The sequence below is a fragment of the Motacilla alba genome, chromosome Z (assembly GCF_015832195.1).
Source record: "Motacilla alba alba isolate MOTALB_02 chromosome Z, Motacilla_alba_V1.0_pri, whole genome shotgun sequence".
Taxonomy (NCBI): domain Eukaryota; kingdom Metazoa; phylum Chordata; class Aves; order Passeriformes; family Motacillidae; genus Motacilla; species Motacilla alba.
The window spans coordinates 16446075-16467705 of record NC_052046.1 but is presented as its reverse complement, the minus strand read 5'-3'; the positions used below and the strand labels follow the sequence as shown (position 1 = coordinate 16467705).

General features: G+C 37.5%; 1 protein-coding gene across 1 annotated transcript in view; it reads right to left on the bottom strand.

The window, feature by feature from the left end:
- NDUFS4 (NADH:ubiquinone oxidoreductase subunit S4) overlaps positions 1 to 21631 on the bottom strand; it is a 47906-nt gene that overhangs the window by 21063 nt on the left and 5212 nt on the right. Inside the window, exon 2 of the mRNA XM_038123535.1 lies at positions 5762 to 5840. Coding sequence (XP_037979463.1) covers positions 5762 to 5840 — 79 coding nt within the window. The remainder of the gene's footprint in view (positions 1 to 5761; positions 5841 to 21631) is intronic.

Below are 21631 nucleotides of genomic sequence, written 5' to 3'. Positions count from 1 at the left end.
CTGTCCTTAATAAATACATACTTTGCCAAGTGTTTCTCTTCACTGAGTTGCAAAAACAGCTCCTACACACAGTCTTCAATGCAATGTCACACTGTCTCACACATAATTTTATGACACATTACTGCTTTGGTTTTCAGAGTAGTGTATTATATACTCTCAGTTCTTGGGAAAGCAATGATTACACTTTAAAATGCATGGTAAAGTGTGATTTGCTATGTCCTTTGTTTCATAGCATGGTAGACTATCAGACTAAGTTTTGAAGAAGTTTCATCATTCCAGACTATTTTTCACTTGTTTGTATATTTTACTTTGAGCTGCAGTATTATCACTGTTTATTATAGTAAAGTCTAGGGTTCTTTAATCAAACAAAGATTATACAATTTCACTAATTTTTAATGCTAGCCAAAATTGGGATTTGGATGGTGAACAAACTATGACTCAATCCTGAAAACACCGTGTGATGTTTGCTAATAACACAGTCTTCTAGAAAAAATGGACTGGAGCGTTTTCACAATTTTTTTGCAGAAAAGGTGTGTATTCTGAGAATGCTATTAATACACTGTTACTCCTGGATTATCTAGCAGTAAAGATTTAAAACTGACACTAAATGATACCTCTACAACAGCCAAAAAGAAGCTGCTAAGATTCTTTACACAGATATCACAATACTTATTACAGTCACAGAAATCACTGCAAAGGCCTGTAAGATAATTGAGTCCAATTGTTAACTCAGCACAGCCAAGCCCGTCACTAAACTATGTTCTGAAGTGCCACATCTACACATCTTTTATACATCTCCAGGAATGGTGACTCAACCACATCATGAGGCAGCCTGTTCCAATGCTTTACACCCCTTCCTGTGAAGAAATTTTTCCTAATATCCAGCCCATTTCCTCTTCTCCTATCAACTGCTGCTTAAGAGAAGGGACCAATCCAATGTATGTCCTCCTTCCAAGTAATTGTAGGAAACAGTGATGTGTGCTCTGAGCTTCCTTTTCTCCAAGCTAAACACCCTCAGCTCCCTCAGTAAATATCATCATTTCCCCAGCTCCATTGCCCTTCTCTGCACTCTCTCCAGCTCCTCAATGCCTTTCTTGGAGTCCTTCTGGAGGGGCCCAGAGCTGGACACAGCACTCGAGGTGTGGCCTCACCAGTGCCCAGCACAGGGGGACAATCCCTGCTCCTGCTGGTCAGGCCAGGATGCCATTGGCCTTCTTGGCCACCTGAGCACACCCTGGCTCATGTTCAGTGGCTGTCACCAGCACTACCCAGGTCCTTTTTAGTCACTTTTCCCCAGTTTGTGGCACTCCTTGGCATGGTTGTGACCCAAGAGCAGGACTTGGGTCTTGTTGAACTTCACACCATTGGCCTCAGCCCACCAATCAGCCTGTCCAGATGCCTCTACAGAGCCCTCCTGCCTTCCAGCAGATGAACACTCCTGTTCAAGTTGGTGGCACCTACAAACTGACTGATGGTACACTCGATCCCCATGACGTATCCATCAACACAGATATCAAACAGGACTGGCTCTGATACTGAGCCCTAGGGAATACCATTTATGATCAGTAGCAACTGGATTTAACTTCATCCACCACCACTCTCTGGACTTGGCCTTTCAGTATTTAACTCTTGACCATCCAGACTTCCCCTGAGTGAAAAGTACACCCATCTGGGCCATGAGCAGATTTTTTTTTTTTCCAGGAGGAAGATGTGGGAAAGGATTTACTAAAATTCATGTATGCGACATCATGGCCTTTCCTTCATGCACACTGACTTACACCACTGGCCTAGGCTGCTGAGAAGTATATGCTCATTTTGAGTGCACTTTCACAAGTATGAACTGCTCATCCTCAAATAAAGGGTCAGATTTGCTGTGTCCAGTTTGGTTTATACAAGTTATCAGTGAGTTACACAGTTTGTCTACAGTCTGATGGGAAATGGTCTTTTACTGAGGTTCAATTCTAAGAGTTCTGAACCATTACCTAGAAAGGCTTAACCAGCAGTATAGACAAAATAACTTCAGGACACACGATGAAATGTTAATAGCACCATTCTGTTTAGCCTTTCATGCTTGTAATAGTCTGCCCCTAGATGTTCTCACCATGCTGAAAAAATGATTTTAGTACCATTTAAACTGCACTGTGTAGCTCTGCCTGGAATTCTTAACCCTATGCAGCAACTCATTTCATCTTGGCCTGATCCAGAATAAAAACATCTGTGAGGTAACTACACCTCCCCAGTGACCAAGCCCTAACTGCTCTTGCAATAATTTCTGCATTGAGCTACAGAATATGTATTATTAGTTGAGTATTCTGCTTTAGCAATGCAATGGATAATTTCTGACAGTAGTTCTAATTTTGAAATAATCTTGAAATATCATAATTTAACCAATAAAAAATTCTTTTTATTGACAAGTATTTGTGGGAACCTTTCAGCTGCAAATAGCAACCTCCACCAAAGTGCCTAACTCCAGGCTAAATATCCACAATGCAGCCTTATCAGCACTGACTGGGAAGCCTGCTTAAAGCACACATGCTGAACTGGATGACATTTAGCTACGCACAGTATTGGTGCACCCTACTCACAACAACTGAAACAAATCACAGGAATGAGAACAGCTAAAATGCTCATTTTCAGGTAAAACCATTTCAAATTTTTTATAATTATGATACAATGATGTATGTTATACCATACACAAAAACAGTTAAATAATTTGGAACATTACCTGAATGAGATTTGCTGCTGACAGCCTTTGCCCTCTATAGCCCAAATTTCCTAATGCAAGCAGGGTCTTGAGAGACTACTTTTCGCTCTTGGAAAATGACCTAATTGGTGGCCAGAGAATCAAAATGTGATGCAAGAACTGTATTTCTTTTGAGATTTATTCATTTTGTATGTTATTTTCTTCAGGTTTTACTGTTCATTAAAAGTTATTTTATTCAATATTCACTGAAAACAGCTAATAACTGAGACAAAGATGTAATTTCTTGGATAAGTTCTACATAAGCTCAGCATTTAACTCCTTTTACATTAAAGAGACACACCTCTTTTCAAGTGTGACGAATGTGGTTCAAACTATTGATTTTTCTACTATTTCCTTAGTACTCATTTTTCTTTTGTATTCAACAGAGTAGAGTCTGGCTGCAGTAAGGAACTGACCAACTACTGCCTAATTACTCAATCTTCTATTCAATTTGTCTTTCTTAATACAAGGAATATTTTTTTAGCACTGCTAGAAGCAAGTAATTCTGTTTAAGAAGTTCTACTATATGCATGTACTTATACGAATACAAGGTCTACAAGAGCACTGGAAATACAGATTAATTCCACTACAATATGCAGTTAAAAGTTTTCAACAACCTTAGCATTACTCTCCCAGCCTTGTAAATATTAAGTCACAGAAAAGTTCAGTTTCAAAATAAGTTACAAGATGAGAGTGGCTCACAAGGATAACTGTCCCCTCTTCCACCTGTTCTTGCTCCTTCTCAAATGCAAGTAAAAAGTGATAAGGTGATGTCCAGCTTTAAAAAAAAAATTAAAAATATGACTAAGATGACAAATTCATCCAAGTATGATTTAATGATTTCTAACAATCTGTAATGGAAAATGAGTATTTTTCAATTAAATGTAATGCATCAATTTCCAGAGTACAGTTTAAACACAACTTGCCTGGAAATAATAGTTTTATGCTTTGCAACATTAATTAACAGAAAACACCAGTAATATGCTAAATTAGTTTCAACTGGTTGCAATTAATCGTACTTAAAATTAGGAAATACATTGCAGCAACATAAAATAAGGTAAGATAGTACTCTACTTTAAAATGAGATTTAAGAGGTGGCTAGAAAACTTATTCTAATACTGAAAGAGTTGAAAACCACATCAAATCCTGCGACAATTTTCCTTGCTAATGGGATATAATTTTTGACTACTAAAAGAACATGACTTTACAACATTATGGAAACTATTCCCAAAATTTGCTGAAATTTACAAATAAGGTTTCTAATTTTCTGTCATTTTGTTTCAGGTCCTATAATAATCTAAAAAAGAAAAAACATATTTTTGCATTTAGAATGTGGACCTACGTGCACAACATTGTAAGAAAACACTATTCAGTCTGACATGTAACCTAACACTTAAAGAAATAAAGATAAAATAATCATTTAGATACATTATATGTATCAACGCAAAAAAACCTTATAAATAGCTGCTAATATGAGATTTCAAAAAACCTCAGCAAATATGATATGACAGTTTTCAACTTGATGACAACATATAATGACATCAGAAATATGCACTCCATGTATAATGTATTTACAATAACACTAAGGGAACTGAATAGCTGTATTTCAAACTAGTTTCACTTTAACTCAACTGGAAGCATAAACTCTCATAGCTAGACAGGGTAATGTCTAACTAACTTTGGATAATGTACATTTGAATTCAACATGGAAGATGGAAGAGTATTTCTTTTTGTGGGTCTGTCTTTGCACTGTAGTCTTTTCAGACGTATGTATCCACCACCCAAGGCCACAACAGGGAAATGTGACACTTTTCAGGCAATAAAAAAAGCTGTATTTAAATATATATATATATGTCTATATATGTATTTTAACATTGAACAAGTCAGTAGACATACATTTTCCTAAATGTCTACTAAATGTACTGTTCTTTAATCTTACTCAAAGAGTGACTCACGATCTCTACAAATTTCCTGATCCCAAGTTATGCAACTAGACTATCAAGATAATGATATTTCTGAGAATAATGTATTATTTTTTCCTTAATTTTTAAGTCCAAGATTATACTGTTACTTCTTAAATTCAGAAAGAAGTTTATGAAGTAACTGATTATTTTTTTACTCATATGTAATTACTGTTGCTACATCTATATAGAAAACATGAGGGTTTTTTCCAACAGTTTATTAAACTTCAGCTGTTTCAACTTGTACAATCATTACAAATGTACAATTTATAAATATAAATTCCAAAGATTTCTTAGGTAGTTCATATAGCTTCAGGGATACAAAAAAGATACATATAATGTGAACTGTCTGCTACAAAGGATAGGAACATTGTTTTCCTGGAGATTAAAAAACGATAAGAAAACCAATGAAAGGCATGCTTCTGCTGTGATGCATTCCCCCCAGAAGCCTTACAAAAATTATACTATTGAATAATGTAAACATAAGTGTCAGGTTGCATCTAGAGTAACAGACCACACATTATGGAAGAAGTTACAAGAAAAGATTGCCAAATTTCTGATCTGCTACTGATTAGCAGAAGAACGTTATGCATTTGTTTCCAGTTGTAATCTAACCTTCATGCATATTCAAAAGCTAGAGTGTATCTGCATAGTAACAATAATCCTCCATGATATATTTTTACAGGGTATCTTGGGTACCAATGAAGAAAATTTCAGGAAGGTGGCAAATTCCGTATAATTTCACTACACAGAAAATATATATAAACTTCAAAAAGAAAAAATTTGTTATTAATTACAGCTCACACTGGTCTTTGACTAAAATATAACGATAATAATCAAGGTACTCATTTTACATTGCTTAACACTTTGAATGCTGTATTTGTTCACATAATTATGTTTTACTGATGTTCCACTTTTAAAAGTGTATGAAGGACTGTTCCTTTGTAGTTCACATTTATATGGCTTTCCTAGAAGAACGCAGAATACCATACTGAATGCCTATTGTGCAGAAATAACCCTGAAGGCTGTATCATAGTATTCAGTAGAAAACCCTTACCAATTTTTCATCAACTGTGATGAGTTGCGTGTCTCGAGTTTGGTTCTGCGCCAGCCGCCATGTGGAAGTGCTCAGTGACCTGCAGTGCAAGACTTGAAGTTAAAAAATGATTCATGCAATGAGAAAATAGAGGCAGACAAATCTTACATAAACAAGTTACTTTAACAATATCCGTCTTGTAAAAAAAATTGAAGAGGGAGAGATGAGGGCACAAAAATCCTTTTTCTCCCCAATTAGTTCTGTCTGCTGAGCTTTTGGCAGACTCCCACTTAGCAGTTCACAACAGGCTGCACTTTATGTCAGCCTACAGGCTCTCTGTCACAGAGAGACTGCCAGTGGCAAGGACTGTACTGCTCTATATGAATGTACAGTAGCTGGTTTGTCACGAACAGACAGAAAAATACAAGGCTGCTGCAAGCATTCTGGAACTCTGATCCTTAAACTGATGGCATCAGAGGAAAAAAATCCTAAATCTATTTGTAATGGTAAAGCTCCAATTCTACACTTCAATAACCGGACATTAACAAATTCAAAAAAACCCAAACCAATCCAAAAAAATGACTAAACAAACTCTAAGCTGATACTGCAAACACAGTTTTTAGGTTGTGAGTGGGCAAACCAACTATTTTGCTGAATTTCTAAATAATTTTGGGTCAGCTTATTCATTTCCAAGAAATACAATTTATCTTCTTGTATGATTGCTAAACTGGTAAGGTACATATGGAAACAGAGAACACAATTCCACATCACTGAATTAACTAGATTTGCACTTAGCTTACATTATGTCACTAATGACAGGATTAGGCCCTTTGAGTATAAATCATCTTTTGGTGAAATAATGCAACAGCAGGTGAAACAAGTCAAGAAACCTAATTCTCTGACCTCATGATAGAATACCAGCTTGGAAGAGAACCTCAAAGCCCATCTGTTTCAACCTTTCTTGGCAATAGCATGGCCTAGACAAGATGGCCCAACACCCAGTCCAGGTGAATCTTTGAATTGGCCAACACTGAGGGACCCACCACTTCGCTGGGGAGACCGTTCCAATAGCTCACTGACTTAACTACACTGTGAAAAATTTTCCTTGTGTCTAACCAAAATCTCAACAGGAGTAACTTGGACCGTTAGCTTCTTTTGCATGTGACTCACTGTAAAAAGGAGTGTCCACTTTCTGTGTAACCACCTTTTAAAATACTGGAACATGGTGATAAGTCTTCTCTGTTCAAGACTAAACCAATCCAGTTCTTTCAGCCTTTCCTCATGTGGCAGGCTTCCCTGTCTTTTGATGATCATTGTGGCCTTTCTTTATACCCCTGCCAGCCTGTCCGTGTATTATTGCAGGTACAGCCCGAGAAGTGCTGAAAAAAGTAGGATCATAACTTCTTCATCTCTGCTGGTTATGCTTTTGTTGATGCAACCCAGCAATCTATTGCCTCTCTTTGCTCAGAAGCAACTGTCCACACAGACTGAGACTGTTTTTCTCCAGGACCTCCAGGTCCCTTTCCCCAGAGTTAGTCCCCAGTCAGGTAAATCCCAGACTATACTGCAGCTCTGGATTATGATTTCCCAGGTTGAACACCAGCAACTTGCTCTTGCTGAACTTCGTAAGGATCTTGTTGGCCACTCTTCCAGTCTGTTTAGATCTTCCCTGCACGGTGAATTTTCTTTCAGAAGTGTCCACTTCCCCACTCAGTTTGGTATCATCAGCAAACTTTTATCAGGGTTTGTCAGGATCCCACCATGGATCACTCATAAAGAAATCAAACAGTGCTGGGCCCAAAGCTGATGCCTGGGGACCCCACTTGTAACAGGCTGCCAATGAGAAAAGGAGCAAGGCACCACCACCCTCTGAGTGCTGCCTGTCAGCCAGTTCCCTGCCCACTGCATGGACCGCTTCACTAGACTGTAACACACCAGCTGTTCTGGGAGGAGGCTTTGACAAAGCATACCAAAACCCTAGGAGAAATCCAGGTAAACAACAGTGTGCTCCATATTTGATTAAGGCCATTTTAAAGAAATGAGGAACAAAAATGCAGGAATTCAGTTTTCTCTACAAGAACCTTCTGAAACTAAGCAACTGCAACAAAGTTCAGTTAAGAAATATCTAATATAAATCTATACCTTCAACACAGACTACATTATACTAAATTATCTTCCCTCTGCCTTTAACAACTTCAAAACATTTCCAAAGCACAAAGTTTATAAACTCATCTAACTCTGCGGCATGGACAGACAGATCTATTCCTATTTAAAGTGACAAAATCTGTCAGGAAAGTTACTTTGTTTCAAAACATAGACTTTTCAAGGGCAAGGAAGCCAAATAATTTCATAAAAATTCAAGGTAACTATTTAATTAGCTCAAAATCTCTGTACCAGAGAGCTTCTGGCTTGTTACTTGGTCCTTATTCAATTACATACCAAGAGAGATGTAATCCTAAGAGCATCCTGAACAGCAGCATTACACTTGCGTTCCAGACTTAAGTAGCAAAACCCAGAAAATGTTCAACCTCAAATACGGAAAAAAACATTGTAACAGGAAAATTAGTTTCTCCTCCACTACAGTAGCTTTATTATCAAAGTAATATTCTGCAGGTATTCCCAGAACTTCATGTGATACAGTGTTCACTACATTACTTAATGTCTGTCCAAAGACATTGGATTATGCAATTTAATTCTTTCGTTCTCTAAAGAAAACTCATCTAGACTATGAATCAAGAAGTTCTCTGAAGCTTGTTCTGTGGAAAGGTCTGATCAATATGTAAAGATTCAGGTATGTAAAGGTTGTAAAAAGGCTGATCAGGATGATACTTTTTCTTGCAATATAAATTCAATTATGAACAAAATTTAGCACAATTTAGTTTGAACATAGTTGAGAATGGCTTGTTTTGTTTTAAACTGGAGAAGCAATAATCAGCTTTGAAAAGTACAAATGCCATGCCCTTGAAAATTATTTCCACGCAGCATTACATCATTAGACATTGTTTTTACTAATGCCATGACAAAGAGCAGTGTAAAAACCCCACCAGATTAAAGGCGGGCAGAATCTCCTTCTGAAATGCCTCCACATTTTACACAGAGGGAGCTGCCTTTTTGCATGAGATGACTCTGACAACTGGGATAACTTCCAAGTCATCATACCTTATAGCTGTGCATGATATTTTAGCTATTCTTCAAAAGCAGATGGACAGCTTACTAACCTAAGTCAACTTCTCTGATTCATGATTTCTCAAAGACATTTCCATTGACTACACAATTCTGGAAAACACACAACTGTTACTGGAATTTACAGCCTTGTACACTTCTTAAATGAGCTGCTTTCTGTCCATCCCTAGACTGCAATAAGTTGGACAGAACATACTTTCTCTAAGAACTTCCTAATTGAAGAGTGGGTAAAAACTAGCTTTTGGACTATGAAAGTGAATCTCCAGTCAGTGTAGGAGAGACCTCCAGGTGAAAATACATAAAACACCAGTTGTGCTTTAAAGTTGACAGGCTGACAATATTTCTATTTGTTGCATCTCTCATAGGAAAGTAATCTCAAGTTTGGAAAAATCAGCGACTCTGAAATGTCATGTGAACTGAAATACTGCTATTTGGAAGTTAATAGGAATGGTAGCTTGATTCCCAGCCTGTTTAATTTTCAGCAGGCTCCATTACAAGTGTGTAGCTAATGTCAGGCACTAATCTGAGGACAGAACCAGGAAATGCACCTCTTTCACACAAGGCTCTCTTCTCAAACTCCCACAATGGCAAGTATCATTTCATTACTCAAGCTTTGCCTTGAAAATTGTATAAACTTTATTATATCTATTATACCTTCATGTTAAATGAATTTGCAATCTAAATCACTTGAGTTAAGCCTTTTATTTCATCCTCAATGATACAGTAATTCTCACAAGATTATCTATTAATATTTGCCCACATCCACCCTAACTTTTAGGTAGCTTTTCTGATGGATAATCTTGCAGAAGTGTAGAATACACATTTTGCAAACAGAATCACACAATCGCTGGGTTGGAAGAGACCTTCAAGATCATCGAGTCCTTTCAGCCTTAACACCTCAATTAGAACTACAATTCCATTCTCACAAGAACCTACTGATTTTTCCTATTATTGATCTCTGGAAAGGTAATCTGCTTTCTTCCTTTCTCTCTGTGCACAATATGAGTATACATTACCCCATTTTACTTCTTTCTGACTGCTTATGCTTTTTTTTTCCCCGTTGAAATATCTTGGGATGAGACCTAATGAACAGGAAGTTCTACTTAGAAGAATTACAAATAGACTGCTAAAATAATTCAGAATTTTAGAAACTATACAGAAAGCTTTACATGTAGCTAGCAACAAGAAACCTAGCTATCATATAGGCTCATTAATGACCTATTCAGAACACATCCCAAATGAACTTGCTTCATGGTTACTATCTAATAAGCAAAGTGTGATAAGGCTCCAGGCTGTCCAGAGCTCTGTTGTGAATAAGCCGAAACACTTTCCCTAGAGCGAGCTTGTTAGTGATGAACAAACAGCCATTCAAATGTAAAAATCTCTGTTTATTGTAAAAGCCTGCCTTTTAAAACAAAAACTCTTCAAAATTATGTAAAACAAAAATTAAGGTTTACTTAAAATGTCACCTCTCTCCTTTATGATTGTCCATATACTTTCCCACAGTATAGCAGCTACTTTATCTTCTGAGTCCACCATTTAAATGTAATTTCATTTATATTCGCAAAAGGATTTTCTCTCTGCCCCATGCCATTGTGCTGGGAATCTCAATTCCTCAATCCTGATCTATATGATCTTATACCATTATTTTACATTACTGTAAATTATCTGTAGTTTATGATAATTTCATTATACTTATTTCTACAGTTCATTTAAACTGTAACATTATTTACCAAAATTTTGTCTTTACCACCATACTGATTACTTCAGCCTATATATATATATATATGCTGCAAACTGCAAAACTATAAACCTTAATACCTCAGTGTTAGGAATTTTAAAAAGGACAAAGTAACTTTTTCTTCCACTGTGCACAGTTCTTTAGAAAGGCATTGCAGAATTGGACATTGCATCTAGAAATAATTATGGATACCATTTGTTATTTTAGAGTCTCACAATAAATCTAGATATGTAAAATGTCTTTTACACTGTATAGAGAAGACAGGAATAGATATTTGGCAAAGACTAAACTACATTGTCTTCTTATTAATTACTTGTAACTCCTGTATCAGCTCAGTAACACAGAATGAATTAATGAGGACTACCACAAAAAATATGTCTTTGTAGAATTCAAAACTTTCTGAAGGTACCATGTGTCCTGAAGAAACAAATGCTGTGATCATCTAACCACATCTTCCATGATAAGTGTGTATTCCCCTTCTACCATCATCTGTAGTTACACCAAAGTCACAAATGGTTTCCACATCCCTACCACACAAATGAAGGAGTCCAGTGAGAAGCCACTGAAGTTCTTCAGTCTACTGGAAAACTACAATATTCATAACAGTATCAGGTCTCTCAACCATCTTTTACCACTGTGGGATAAGGACATAGCAGTTCCTTGATGCAGGGAAGATTCTTAGGTCTTCACTTCCCGTCTTAAGTTATAGGCCCCAGCTCTGCTGAAGCCATTAACTTCCATTAAACAGAAGAACCAAACAGTAGAAAAATAGCCAGTGGATGTCTTTTGTGGTATCTGAATTAAGGCATCTGACTTGAATGTATTACTTGGTCGCTCTGGGTATATGCATTCAACTGCTAAATCTCAACAAATTTGACCACTGTAAATATCTGCTAAGTAACCCATGCTTAACCCCTACATAGTAAGAAGCTGCCATATTTACACGGCATTAATTTGCCTTCCACGGAGAGTAGTGCTGTAACTGGAAAGTTACACAACATCCAGATGTGAAAACTTGTATCTACCTGACACAATTCAGTATATGGGACTTAAAACCATTGCAAGCAAACTTTTCCTTAACCTCTTTATGCAACACATCTGACTGTTTGATCTATTAGCACCCCCTTTTGGTCATCTGTTGGAGATGTGGTTAAAAAAATCCAGGTATCACCAAAGAGGTAATCTGATCATAACGTATAGGTAAAACAAAGTCTTGAAGAAAGCCCCATGTACCACACAAAAAATGAAGACAGTCATCAAGAAGTAAGTCTAAAGGATGTTTTAAGTATTTTAACACTGAAAGACCAGGGCACCAGTGAATGTGAATATACATATATGCAGAATCCATGATGAACAATGCAATAGACTGAATAACCTTAGTTTCTGGAAAATCAAGCTTTTAAATATTATTGCATTTCTAATAATATAAGCTTCAGAATGTACAGCCACCATAAAAACATTAAATTCTAAACAAAAAGAAACACCACCAGCTAACAACTTCCACAGCACCTAACCTAGTCATACAATGTGATTAAACAGACTAAATACAAATCAGTATGAAGTTCTGGCACACAAAATACCGGAAATAATGATACAATGTCAAATACAATACAGATCACAGTATTCAATATAATATATTTTTATTTAGCCCAAACATAATGCATTTTTATAAAGACAGCTTGCAAAGTTAAACTTGTGAGAGATGAATTTAAACACAGTGGGATAATGTTTCTTTGGTATTAAGGTCACTACTGTAGTTGAAGTGATAATGACTTAACAGAGTCAATGGCATTTTATTTTTACTCAGTTTCACTTATTAGTCTTACTACTTTCCAACAGAAGTAAAATACAGAATATAGTGCCAAACACTGCCTATGGTGACATGTAGTTCTATTTTGTAGTATGAACTGCAGGAGTAACTTTCGTGTTCAGAGGAAAACAAAGTTCCTCATTAATAAATAATATTTTCATACTCTGATGAAGTCGGCTGATCATATTTTTTCCTTTGCCTGCAAAATGATGCTAAACAGAATAAATTATGTTTCTGAATGGATGAATCTGTTATTAATTTATCTAAACTACTGAAATTTCTAGTAAGTTGCTGAAATGATATAAATTGAAATATAAAGACACTGCTTTTACTTGCTAATAAGTTCATATGCAAAATTTTTTTTTCTAGTTGAACGTTTGGAAAACAGGGCAAGAACTGACTATGCTTTGCTGTCAGGCAAAACTTACAAAAAGAAGCAACGGTTATATAAATGCACTAAATTAACATGGAAATAAGCATTTGACTTGTAGTTTGGAACTTTGAAGATAAACGTTAAGTTAACCTGCCTTTACAAATATTAAAGTACTAGGCCTGTCAGTCACACTTCAGTGCCTGGTAAAGTTTTGGAGAAGACCATTCTGACAATTACTGAAAAACACATGAAGTACAATGCAGCCATCAGTCACAGCCAGCACAGCTTCATGAAGGAATAGTCCTGCATGTCAATTTCCTTTTATGACAAGGTAACACACCTAGCTGCTCAAGAGAAGCCAGCTGATGTGATCTTTCTGGATTTCAAAGCTTTCAGTACTGTCCCTCAGAGGATCATTCTGGGCAAAATGTCCAGCTCACAGCTGGACAAACACATCATGGGATGGGTGAGACCTGGCTCATGGGTTGGGCACAAAGGATTACAGCGAGTGGGGTGGTATCAGACTAGGGATCTGTCACTAGGCAGGTTCCACAGAACTACATCTTAGGCCCTAAGACTTTCAACATCTTCACTAACAACCTGGATGCAGGACTGGAAGGGATACTAAGCAAATTTAACAATGATACTAAATTGGGAGGAGCTGTTAAAGGCAGAGAAGCTGCACAGAGAGATCGTGACAATCAGAAGGACTGACAATCACAAACCAGATGAAACATGGGCAAGTCCTGGATTCTGCATCTGGGATGGGACAGCCCTGGATGTACAGACAGACTGGGGAATGAGAGGCTGGACAGCAGTGCCATGGAAAGGGCCCTGGGGCTCTGGTCCATGGCAAGTTGAACATTGCTGCAGTGCCCTGGCAGCCAGGAGGGCCAAGCGTGTCCTGGGGGCATCAGGGACAGCATCACCAGCCGGGCAAGGGAGGGGATTGTCCCGCTCTGCTCTGCACTGGGGCAGCCTCACCTCGAGCGCTGGGGGCACTTTTGGGCACCCTCATATAAGAAGGTAATAAAGCTGTTAGAGAATGCCCACAGGAGGGCCAAGAAGGTGTTGAAGGGTCTTGAAGGGAAGCCACATGAGAAGCAGCTTGGTCTGTTAAGCCTGGGGGAGAATGGGGAGACCACACTGCAGTCTGCAACTTCATTGTGAGGGGACATGGAGGGCAGGCACTGATCTCTTCTCTGTGGTGACAGTACTTGAGGGAACAACATGAAGCTGTGTCAGGGGAAGTTTAGGTTGGATATCAGGAAAAGGTTCCTCACACAGAGGGTGGCTGGGCACTGGAACAGGCTGCCCACTGAAGTGGTCATAGAACCAAGTGAAACAGAGCTCAAGAGGTGTTTGGACAAGGCACTCAGGCACGTGGTGTGACCCCTCCTGTGCAGGGCCAGGAGCTGGACTTACTGATACTTGTGGACCCCTTCCAACCCAGAATACACTGTAATTCTTTTAAATTCCTTACATTTTCAAGTAGTGAATACATCATCACACAGAAAATAACAAAACTTTTATTATTTTAGATCCTACTTTTGACCTACTATATTCAAACAAGTATCAGATTAACCACTGACAATGTAAAGAAATGGTCCTTCCAGAACTACCACAGGACCAGAGCACTATATCCACTCCTGCAGCCCAGGGAATTCCTCAGGACACAAGTCAGTTCTGCGAAGATGAATTGCCCACCACCAGTTTTCTTCATTTAATCAGCTGTCAGGTTAGCTCTGATGTAGTACCATGCCTGCACTTTCCCTGACTCAAACAGGGCCCATTTGAGCAGCCAGCTAACTGAGGTGACATGACTGGATGCACCACAAAGACCAGTCCTTCAGAAGGCAGACAGTATGCCCAGGCTGGCTCAGCCACTCCTCTGCCACTCCTGCAGAGCTGGGGTCTTTTGAGATTTTGAGTATAAGCATATGCATAATACAAACAGCTTGAGCTGAGGAAAAGTTCAGCTAAAAATCCAGAGAGCTAGCCTGAAGGTTCAAGTCAGAGCACTCACAAGCAACAGCTGCACATCCTGAAACAGTTCTCTGCAAGTCCCAGGCCGGTATCAAAACATTTCTTGAAGTGCTTAGATGCAAACTGAGTCACTACTTGCAACTAAACTTCTAAAAAAATGTCATGTCAGTGCTCCTTGACCCTCACATGCACATGACTCAGAGCATACCTGTGGTCTCTGACAGATTAGAAACACTTTTGAGAGAGGGGCTTAACATGTTAAGAACAGAATTACTCAAAATTATTTAAACATTTTTGTTATAGAAATAAAGAACTCATCATGAAAGGAGACCAGGTATACTACATTTAGAGCAATGTAATATGTAATTTGTAAGATGTCCAACTGCTATCAGGTCATGGGAACTCTGAATTACTGCCACCTGTATGGTTGCTAATAAAGCATTTCATTACACACTACTCTCCTAACTGGAACACTTAATCCTAGGAATTAACCTCAGTTCACAATCTAAAAGCAGCAGGCTGCTGAGAACCAGAAACTTCTTACAGGCAAGTTAGTTGGAAGACAAATAACACTAGAGATGTTGCACAGCCCATAACAACTATCAACTAAATTTACATTCTCCAGTTAGAAAGCCTAATAAAGTTAAAAAGAAGAGAGAAAAGTTGTGTAGGGTGCAAAGATAAAATACCCAGGTGACACATTTGCTTTGTTTGTGCTTTCTAAATGTCAAACTCCCCCACACACACACATTCAGGCATTCACAGAACTTGACAAAACTAAAAACTGTGCTCTCTTTATAGAAGGAACAACAAAAGTCAAAGGGTTTCATTTCAAAACTGTGAGGAATGAAACTAATGTCCCACATCCCACCTCTGTCTTCTTCTGTGCATTTTGAAAAAGAGACTTTGAATCATGTTAAAACAGATTCAAAAAACAGAAAAAGAGAGTAAAGATTCCTCTGTGTTTGCAAACTGGTTTATGGCATAGCACGGTCTTGTATTTCACCCCTATCCACTCCTATTGACTTAGCCCTTCAATCTGACTGCATTTACCATCTTAATCAATTCTTATTCTAATAATCTAAGGCCTGTAAAACACAGCATATATATATATATATATATATATATATTTAAAAGGCACATTTTTTCTTATTTAATGCTCTCAAACATTTGAACTGTAAACCACCACAAAAAGGAACTCTTTGAAGTGTTACTGGAAAACTACATCTTGGTTTATAATGGTTCGTGAGAATCAAGTAAGCTACTTGGCAAGTAAGCCTTGGCTGTTGGGCAGCTATGACAAACTGTATTTAAGAGCTATATATCAATGTTTGTAGTACAAGCCAGTTAGAGAAAGCCAAATGCTTTGCAAATGGAACATGACAATACAGGTTTCTTTTCAAAACTGTATGCTCTTAGGAGTTGTTCTAGATGAGAATGGGATAATCTAGGTAGTATTATTTTGCATGATTTGATTTCACACTTGCTTTGTGAACTTCGCATTGTCTCAGCTACCTTTCTCTTCAATTTCCTTTCTGACACTAAGCTTTTGTCCTCAATTCCCCTTTGAACTGTTGCCATTCCTCAGTTATCATGTACCTTAGCTACACTCCATGGCACACACCTTAGTCACACCACTTGATCTATCAGCCCACATGGTTCTAACACAGCTCTGAGGAGAAAAACCTCCATGATACTTCAATAAATTTTTGATTACTGATTTACACACAGAGAAGATACACCAATGGTGTTGGGTTCTCAATGCAAACGCGTTCTTATCTTATTGCAAGAGTCCCATACCTTCTCGGTGATTTCTCATGGGTAGTTCTTCTCAACACTGCACCTTCTTCAAAGCCCAGACAGCAACTGACTCTAGGTCCCAGTTCTCCCTGTCTTATAGGACTGTTCTTCTTTATTGGTTACAGCTGTGAGTCAAGCCTGTTTCTGATCTTGGATAATTGGCCTGGCTGCAACTCTTTGGGGGTAAAACTGCTTTTTACACATTTCTTATACTCTATTCCCACCACACAATGGTGCCACCTTACGTGCACGAATACAGTCTGAGTTTTCAAGTGCTCTAACATTGACAGTCTGAAGACAAACTCTCTCAGACCATGCATCAGGACACTAAGGGCACCAGTAGGTCTTAATGGCCATGACCAGCCTCATACAGGGCCTCTATGAACATCCCCTGCCCGTGGCCCTGGAGTTCCATTTAAAAGCTGAACTCTGGGTCTTCAGCCCTTGCTGAAGTGGCATCATTTGGTGTACCTACCTCTAGCCCTGGTTCTGGCTCTTGCCCTGGTCAGTAAGGGCACTGTCCCTGCTGGGGCCACCCTCACTTTCCAGCTTGTCTTACCTTCTGGAGCCTTTGATGCTCTTTTATGCTTTCCTTGTCATTAATTCCTATCAAATAAAATACAATACTGTTTTTTTCAGGTCTATGCAATTTATCTGCACTTGATTTTCAGCCTCATATTGCAACCAAAGCAAAGGACTTAATTTTTATGTAGTCTCTCTATAATGACTGATTTTAAACCTTATTTTGTTTTAAAATGATACCAATCACACAAGCTTTTAGTTGTGGATACCAGCATGATTTAATACCTTCTACAATACACATCTGTCTTCAGATGAAAACAAATCGTTGGCTGCAGTGTAAGCAATCTATGTGTCTCCCACAGGAGTTTTGAAAAAAAAAATTACTACACCAAAACTTTAACTCCCATTCTACAAACAAGTGCAAGCAGCAATGGCACTAGCTAGGAGAAAAAAACCTCCTCCTTTCTTTCGCATACTGCATCAGCATCTGCAATCTTGGAACAATAATTCTTTAAACTGATGAAGGACAAATTATCGTGCGCTTCAAGAGAAATATAATGAAACCACCAAGCTACATAAATGAAGTCTACATTCAAAGAAAGCTTGAATGCTCTGTTTTTCCATAATTATCTGATTTAATTTTATTTCCATCTGTCATTATTTATCAATGTAAACACATTTCAGAAGCATTTTTGAGAACTCACCTTTGAGAATAAAAATAACCTCATCAGCTACCCTGTTTGTGTGTTCACTTGTACACCAATCCTTGCACACCAATCCCTTCCTCCTCCACTAGTACAATTCTTTCTTACTTTTCATATTCTTACTATCTAGTAAGCTGCTAGCTCTCTCTCTAAAAGGAGACTGCAAGTATTGATATTACTCACGCTTTTCTAAAGCCTTAAGGCAACACTGATGCTTTCAAAGCAAACCTTATTCTTGAATTTCAGTTCAGATAACATGCAGATTATTTGTCTCTTTCTCTGGTAGGCACAAACACTGACATATGAAAAAATACCACTCCTGCAGAAATTTCCTCCCAATAACTTACTGCAGCAGATGCAAATATTCCTTGAATATGTGACAGAATAGTCAAAGCTACTGCATGAAGAGCTTTCTGCCTTTTCCCTTCATTTAAAATACAGCAGAAAGATGATACATGGCAACTTCTGAAAATGCAATATCCATAAAAATCTTACCTTAAAACTACTGAAATCTATTAAAAAAAGATTAAAAACTTAACAGCTTTGCAGTCACAGCAAATTGCAATTTCAACAAAATTTTAGTTTGGACTTCAATATAAATGGCATCACTAACACTTAGCAGATTACTTTGTTAACATTCAGCAGATTACTTCAATAGACTGATCACAAATGACAATGCCAGAGGTGTTCACATATAAAATAAACATTCATAAAAGGTCTAAAAATATTTGTATCAAATACATAAAGTCTGACTTTTAAAAAAGGAACAGGACTTGTTTATGAACTCTTTCATGTCAAGACCCCACTAATAAGCAGCTGCAAGAACTGTTTGCCCACACACATTCTGGAGCTGCCTACAGACTCTCTTGTTGAGTTAAAAGCTACTTTACTTCTTCAACATCAGTTATGGATCAAGGGAAGATTCAGACAGAAACTACTGCAGTCAGAAAGAGCTAAGTACCTAGTACCTAAACATACTATTACACTGCCAGGAGAGAACAACTACCCTTTGAAACTCAGACAGAAATAATGCCATTAATTTCTTAGGAAATATAAAACCACACATTATAAAGAAGGTAATGTGAATGGTTCATCTTACCTCCTGCTAGTTTAGAGATTTCTTTTATTACAAACAAAAATGGATGCGATCTTAAGCCACTTCAGAGGTATATTTTTTAACACACTCAGAATCAAATGCTTACAAAAGAATTTTAAAAACATAGCAGAATTCACTGTACTATCATAAGAATGAAAACCCACACATGGGCATTTAGCTATTAAGGATCATACAAATTTACTGAGATTATTAGTATAAAATAGGAGTTGTTAAACTTGGTTTTTTTTAAAACTAGTTGTGAGTAGGTTCATGCTTCCTGGCTAACCATAAAACTCTCAGCATTTCAGTCTCTTAAAACGGTCACTTTTATCTAAGACAGACAATAATAAGATCAATTGAGTCAAAATGCTCAAACCTATACTAAGGCAAAATCAAGATCATTTTAAAAATCCAAATAGCAGTATTTTTCCACTGTAAGTTAAATTTGTTGAACATGTTATATTAAACCTACATCAATAAAGCAAATTTTATTAGTTTGCTAACACAGATTTGAAACACTGTCCATTGACAGTTGGCATAATTATTCCCTTTCCCCATGTATCCATCTGGTATTTCATGATCTTACTACTGACTAATTTATTTGACAAAAAATGTGGTTCAACTTAGTGCAACAAGTTCTACAAATATATTTCTCAAATTTTGAGATATCAAATATTTGGTATTAGGATATACCAACATGAAAGTCTTTTCTGTAAGAATGTTTGAGGGATTTTCTTGAAAACAAAGGGTCATTTTTCAAATGCAGTATTAAATTCTATTTTAAATTGTCTAGTCCCTGAAGGAAAGTATTATGTCCTTCTGTTTTACGATCCTATTGCCAACAAATTTCACCTCTACCCTCAAAAGCTTTTTTGAGGGGTTGTTTATTTGTTTGTTGTTTTGGTGCAGTTTTGAGGGTTTAATTCTATCTCCACTCCACTTTAAATCTTTTAAGTCAATAGAAGATTATGAGGTTCTCAAATCAGTAAATTTTTGAAAAAAGTTATTATCACACATAACGATGCTTTTTTAAAAGTATGCCAGACTTTATGTAAGCAAGCTGCAGTTCTGATCCCACAATGGTTAGCTGCCGCAAAACTGGCTAGAAGAGCATTCTGCTGTTTTAGTGGAGAAGCAAGCATATTGCTTATTTACTAGTAAGCTTTCAAAAAAATATACCTTACACATCTCTCTGCTTGTCTCTGTTTAACCTTTACTTTCTGAAAAATGTTATTCCTCCAATTGGGTTTCCAATTCCAAAAGTGAAGGAACTGAATGTAATTAAAATAAGTCACCCCAAGTTATATGACCAGTAAGAAAGAGCAATCTAAGAACCTTTATCAGGAACATTTTGCTGTCATGATGCCAGTTCTACTTACTTCTCCATAAGTAAATTACAAAAACAGCCATTCCCAGAACAACGCATCTCCTCCTTGCCCCCTTCTCAAACTTTGTCTCTCCCAAACTCTTTTTTCTTACCTGCCCCTCTTACTTGCACATCCTTCTATTCATCCTCTTCCTCCTCTATATGAATACTGAAAATATGCAAACTTTCACAAACATTACAGGAATTCCATACACTTTAAGAACTCAAATGAGATTAATCTGATCTCACCACTAAACTACACGATACATGGTATTTTTCACTTTTTCATTGTGATGGAATTGTTCACATTGACAGCAACATCCTACTGCTCCCATGCTTCATTAAATCAAACATCTTCATTACTCCATGGGGGCCTTCCAAAACTTACTCTTTCCACTCCAAAAGAAAGAAGGAGCACTCCTACACCCTACTTCCAATAAAGCCAAACAGAGAAGGCAAAAGCAGAAAATCTAAGACACCATTCTGGTTCACCATAGTCACTTTAATATCTTAATAATGGTGCATACCCATGAACACAACAGACATGAATAAATTATCCTGTTGCAACTACTCAAGTAATGATGTATCAGCAGCTTTGAGATACTACATAAAATACCGCAAAGGGACTGAAGTCATCCTACTTATCAGAAATTTCCCCTTCTCTTCCTCAAAGAATGCAAAATGGTCGTGGAAAGAGGGCTGTCCTTCTCAAGAGCCAGACACAAGCCACTGTCAAAGGACCTGTGACTGTAACAAATAACCACTGATATTGCTTTCAGTCACAGCGAACAGGCAAGACGTGGCTCCTAGACCCTCTCTTAACCACACAATCACCATTTGAACAGTATGGGCAAGAGTCAAAAGGAGTTGTTTTTAAAGGAATTATGCACTTCAGACACATTAAATACCTAATTCCAAAGTACGGCTTCAGGGTGTTTGCAAGGCCAGACAAACACCCACCGATGTCTTAGAGTTTTGTTGCTCATGCTCATTAAGTGTATGAACTATAGTGGATTTAATATTTTTCTCCCCTTATCTATGTCCATTTGTCTCTCCATATCTTTCACCTCGAGCCTTCTCCAATGCTCCATGTCATCACAATCTCACAAGCAAAAAAAAACCTGCTGGAATTTCTTTCCAGATTTCAGTTTACTCCAGTGCTATTATGTTGTAAGATACTGTGACTCACTGTACTTGCTCTGATACACATTACAACCAAAATACATACTTAAGATAAAATTGTAAAATTCTAGCAAATACATATTTAAAAAGCCAAATACATATTTTTTTCCAGGTGAATAACCAAAATG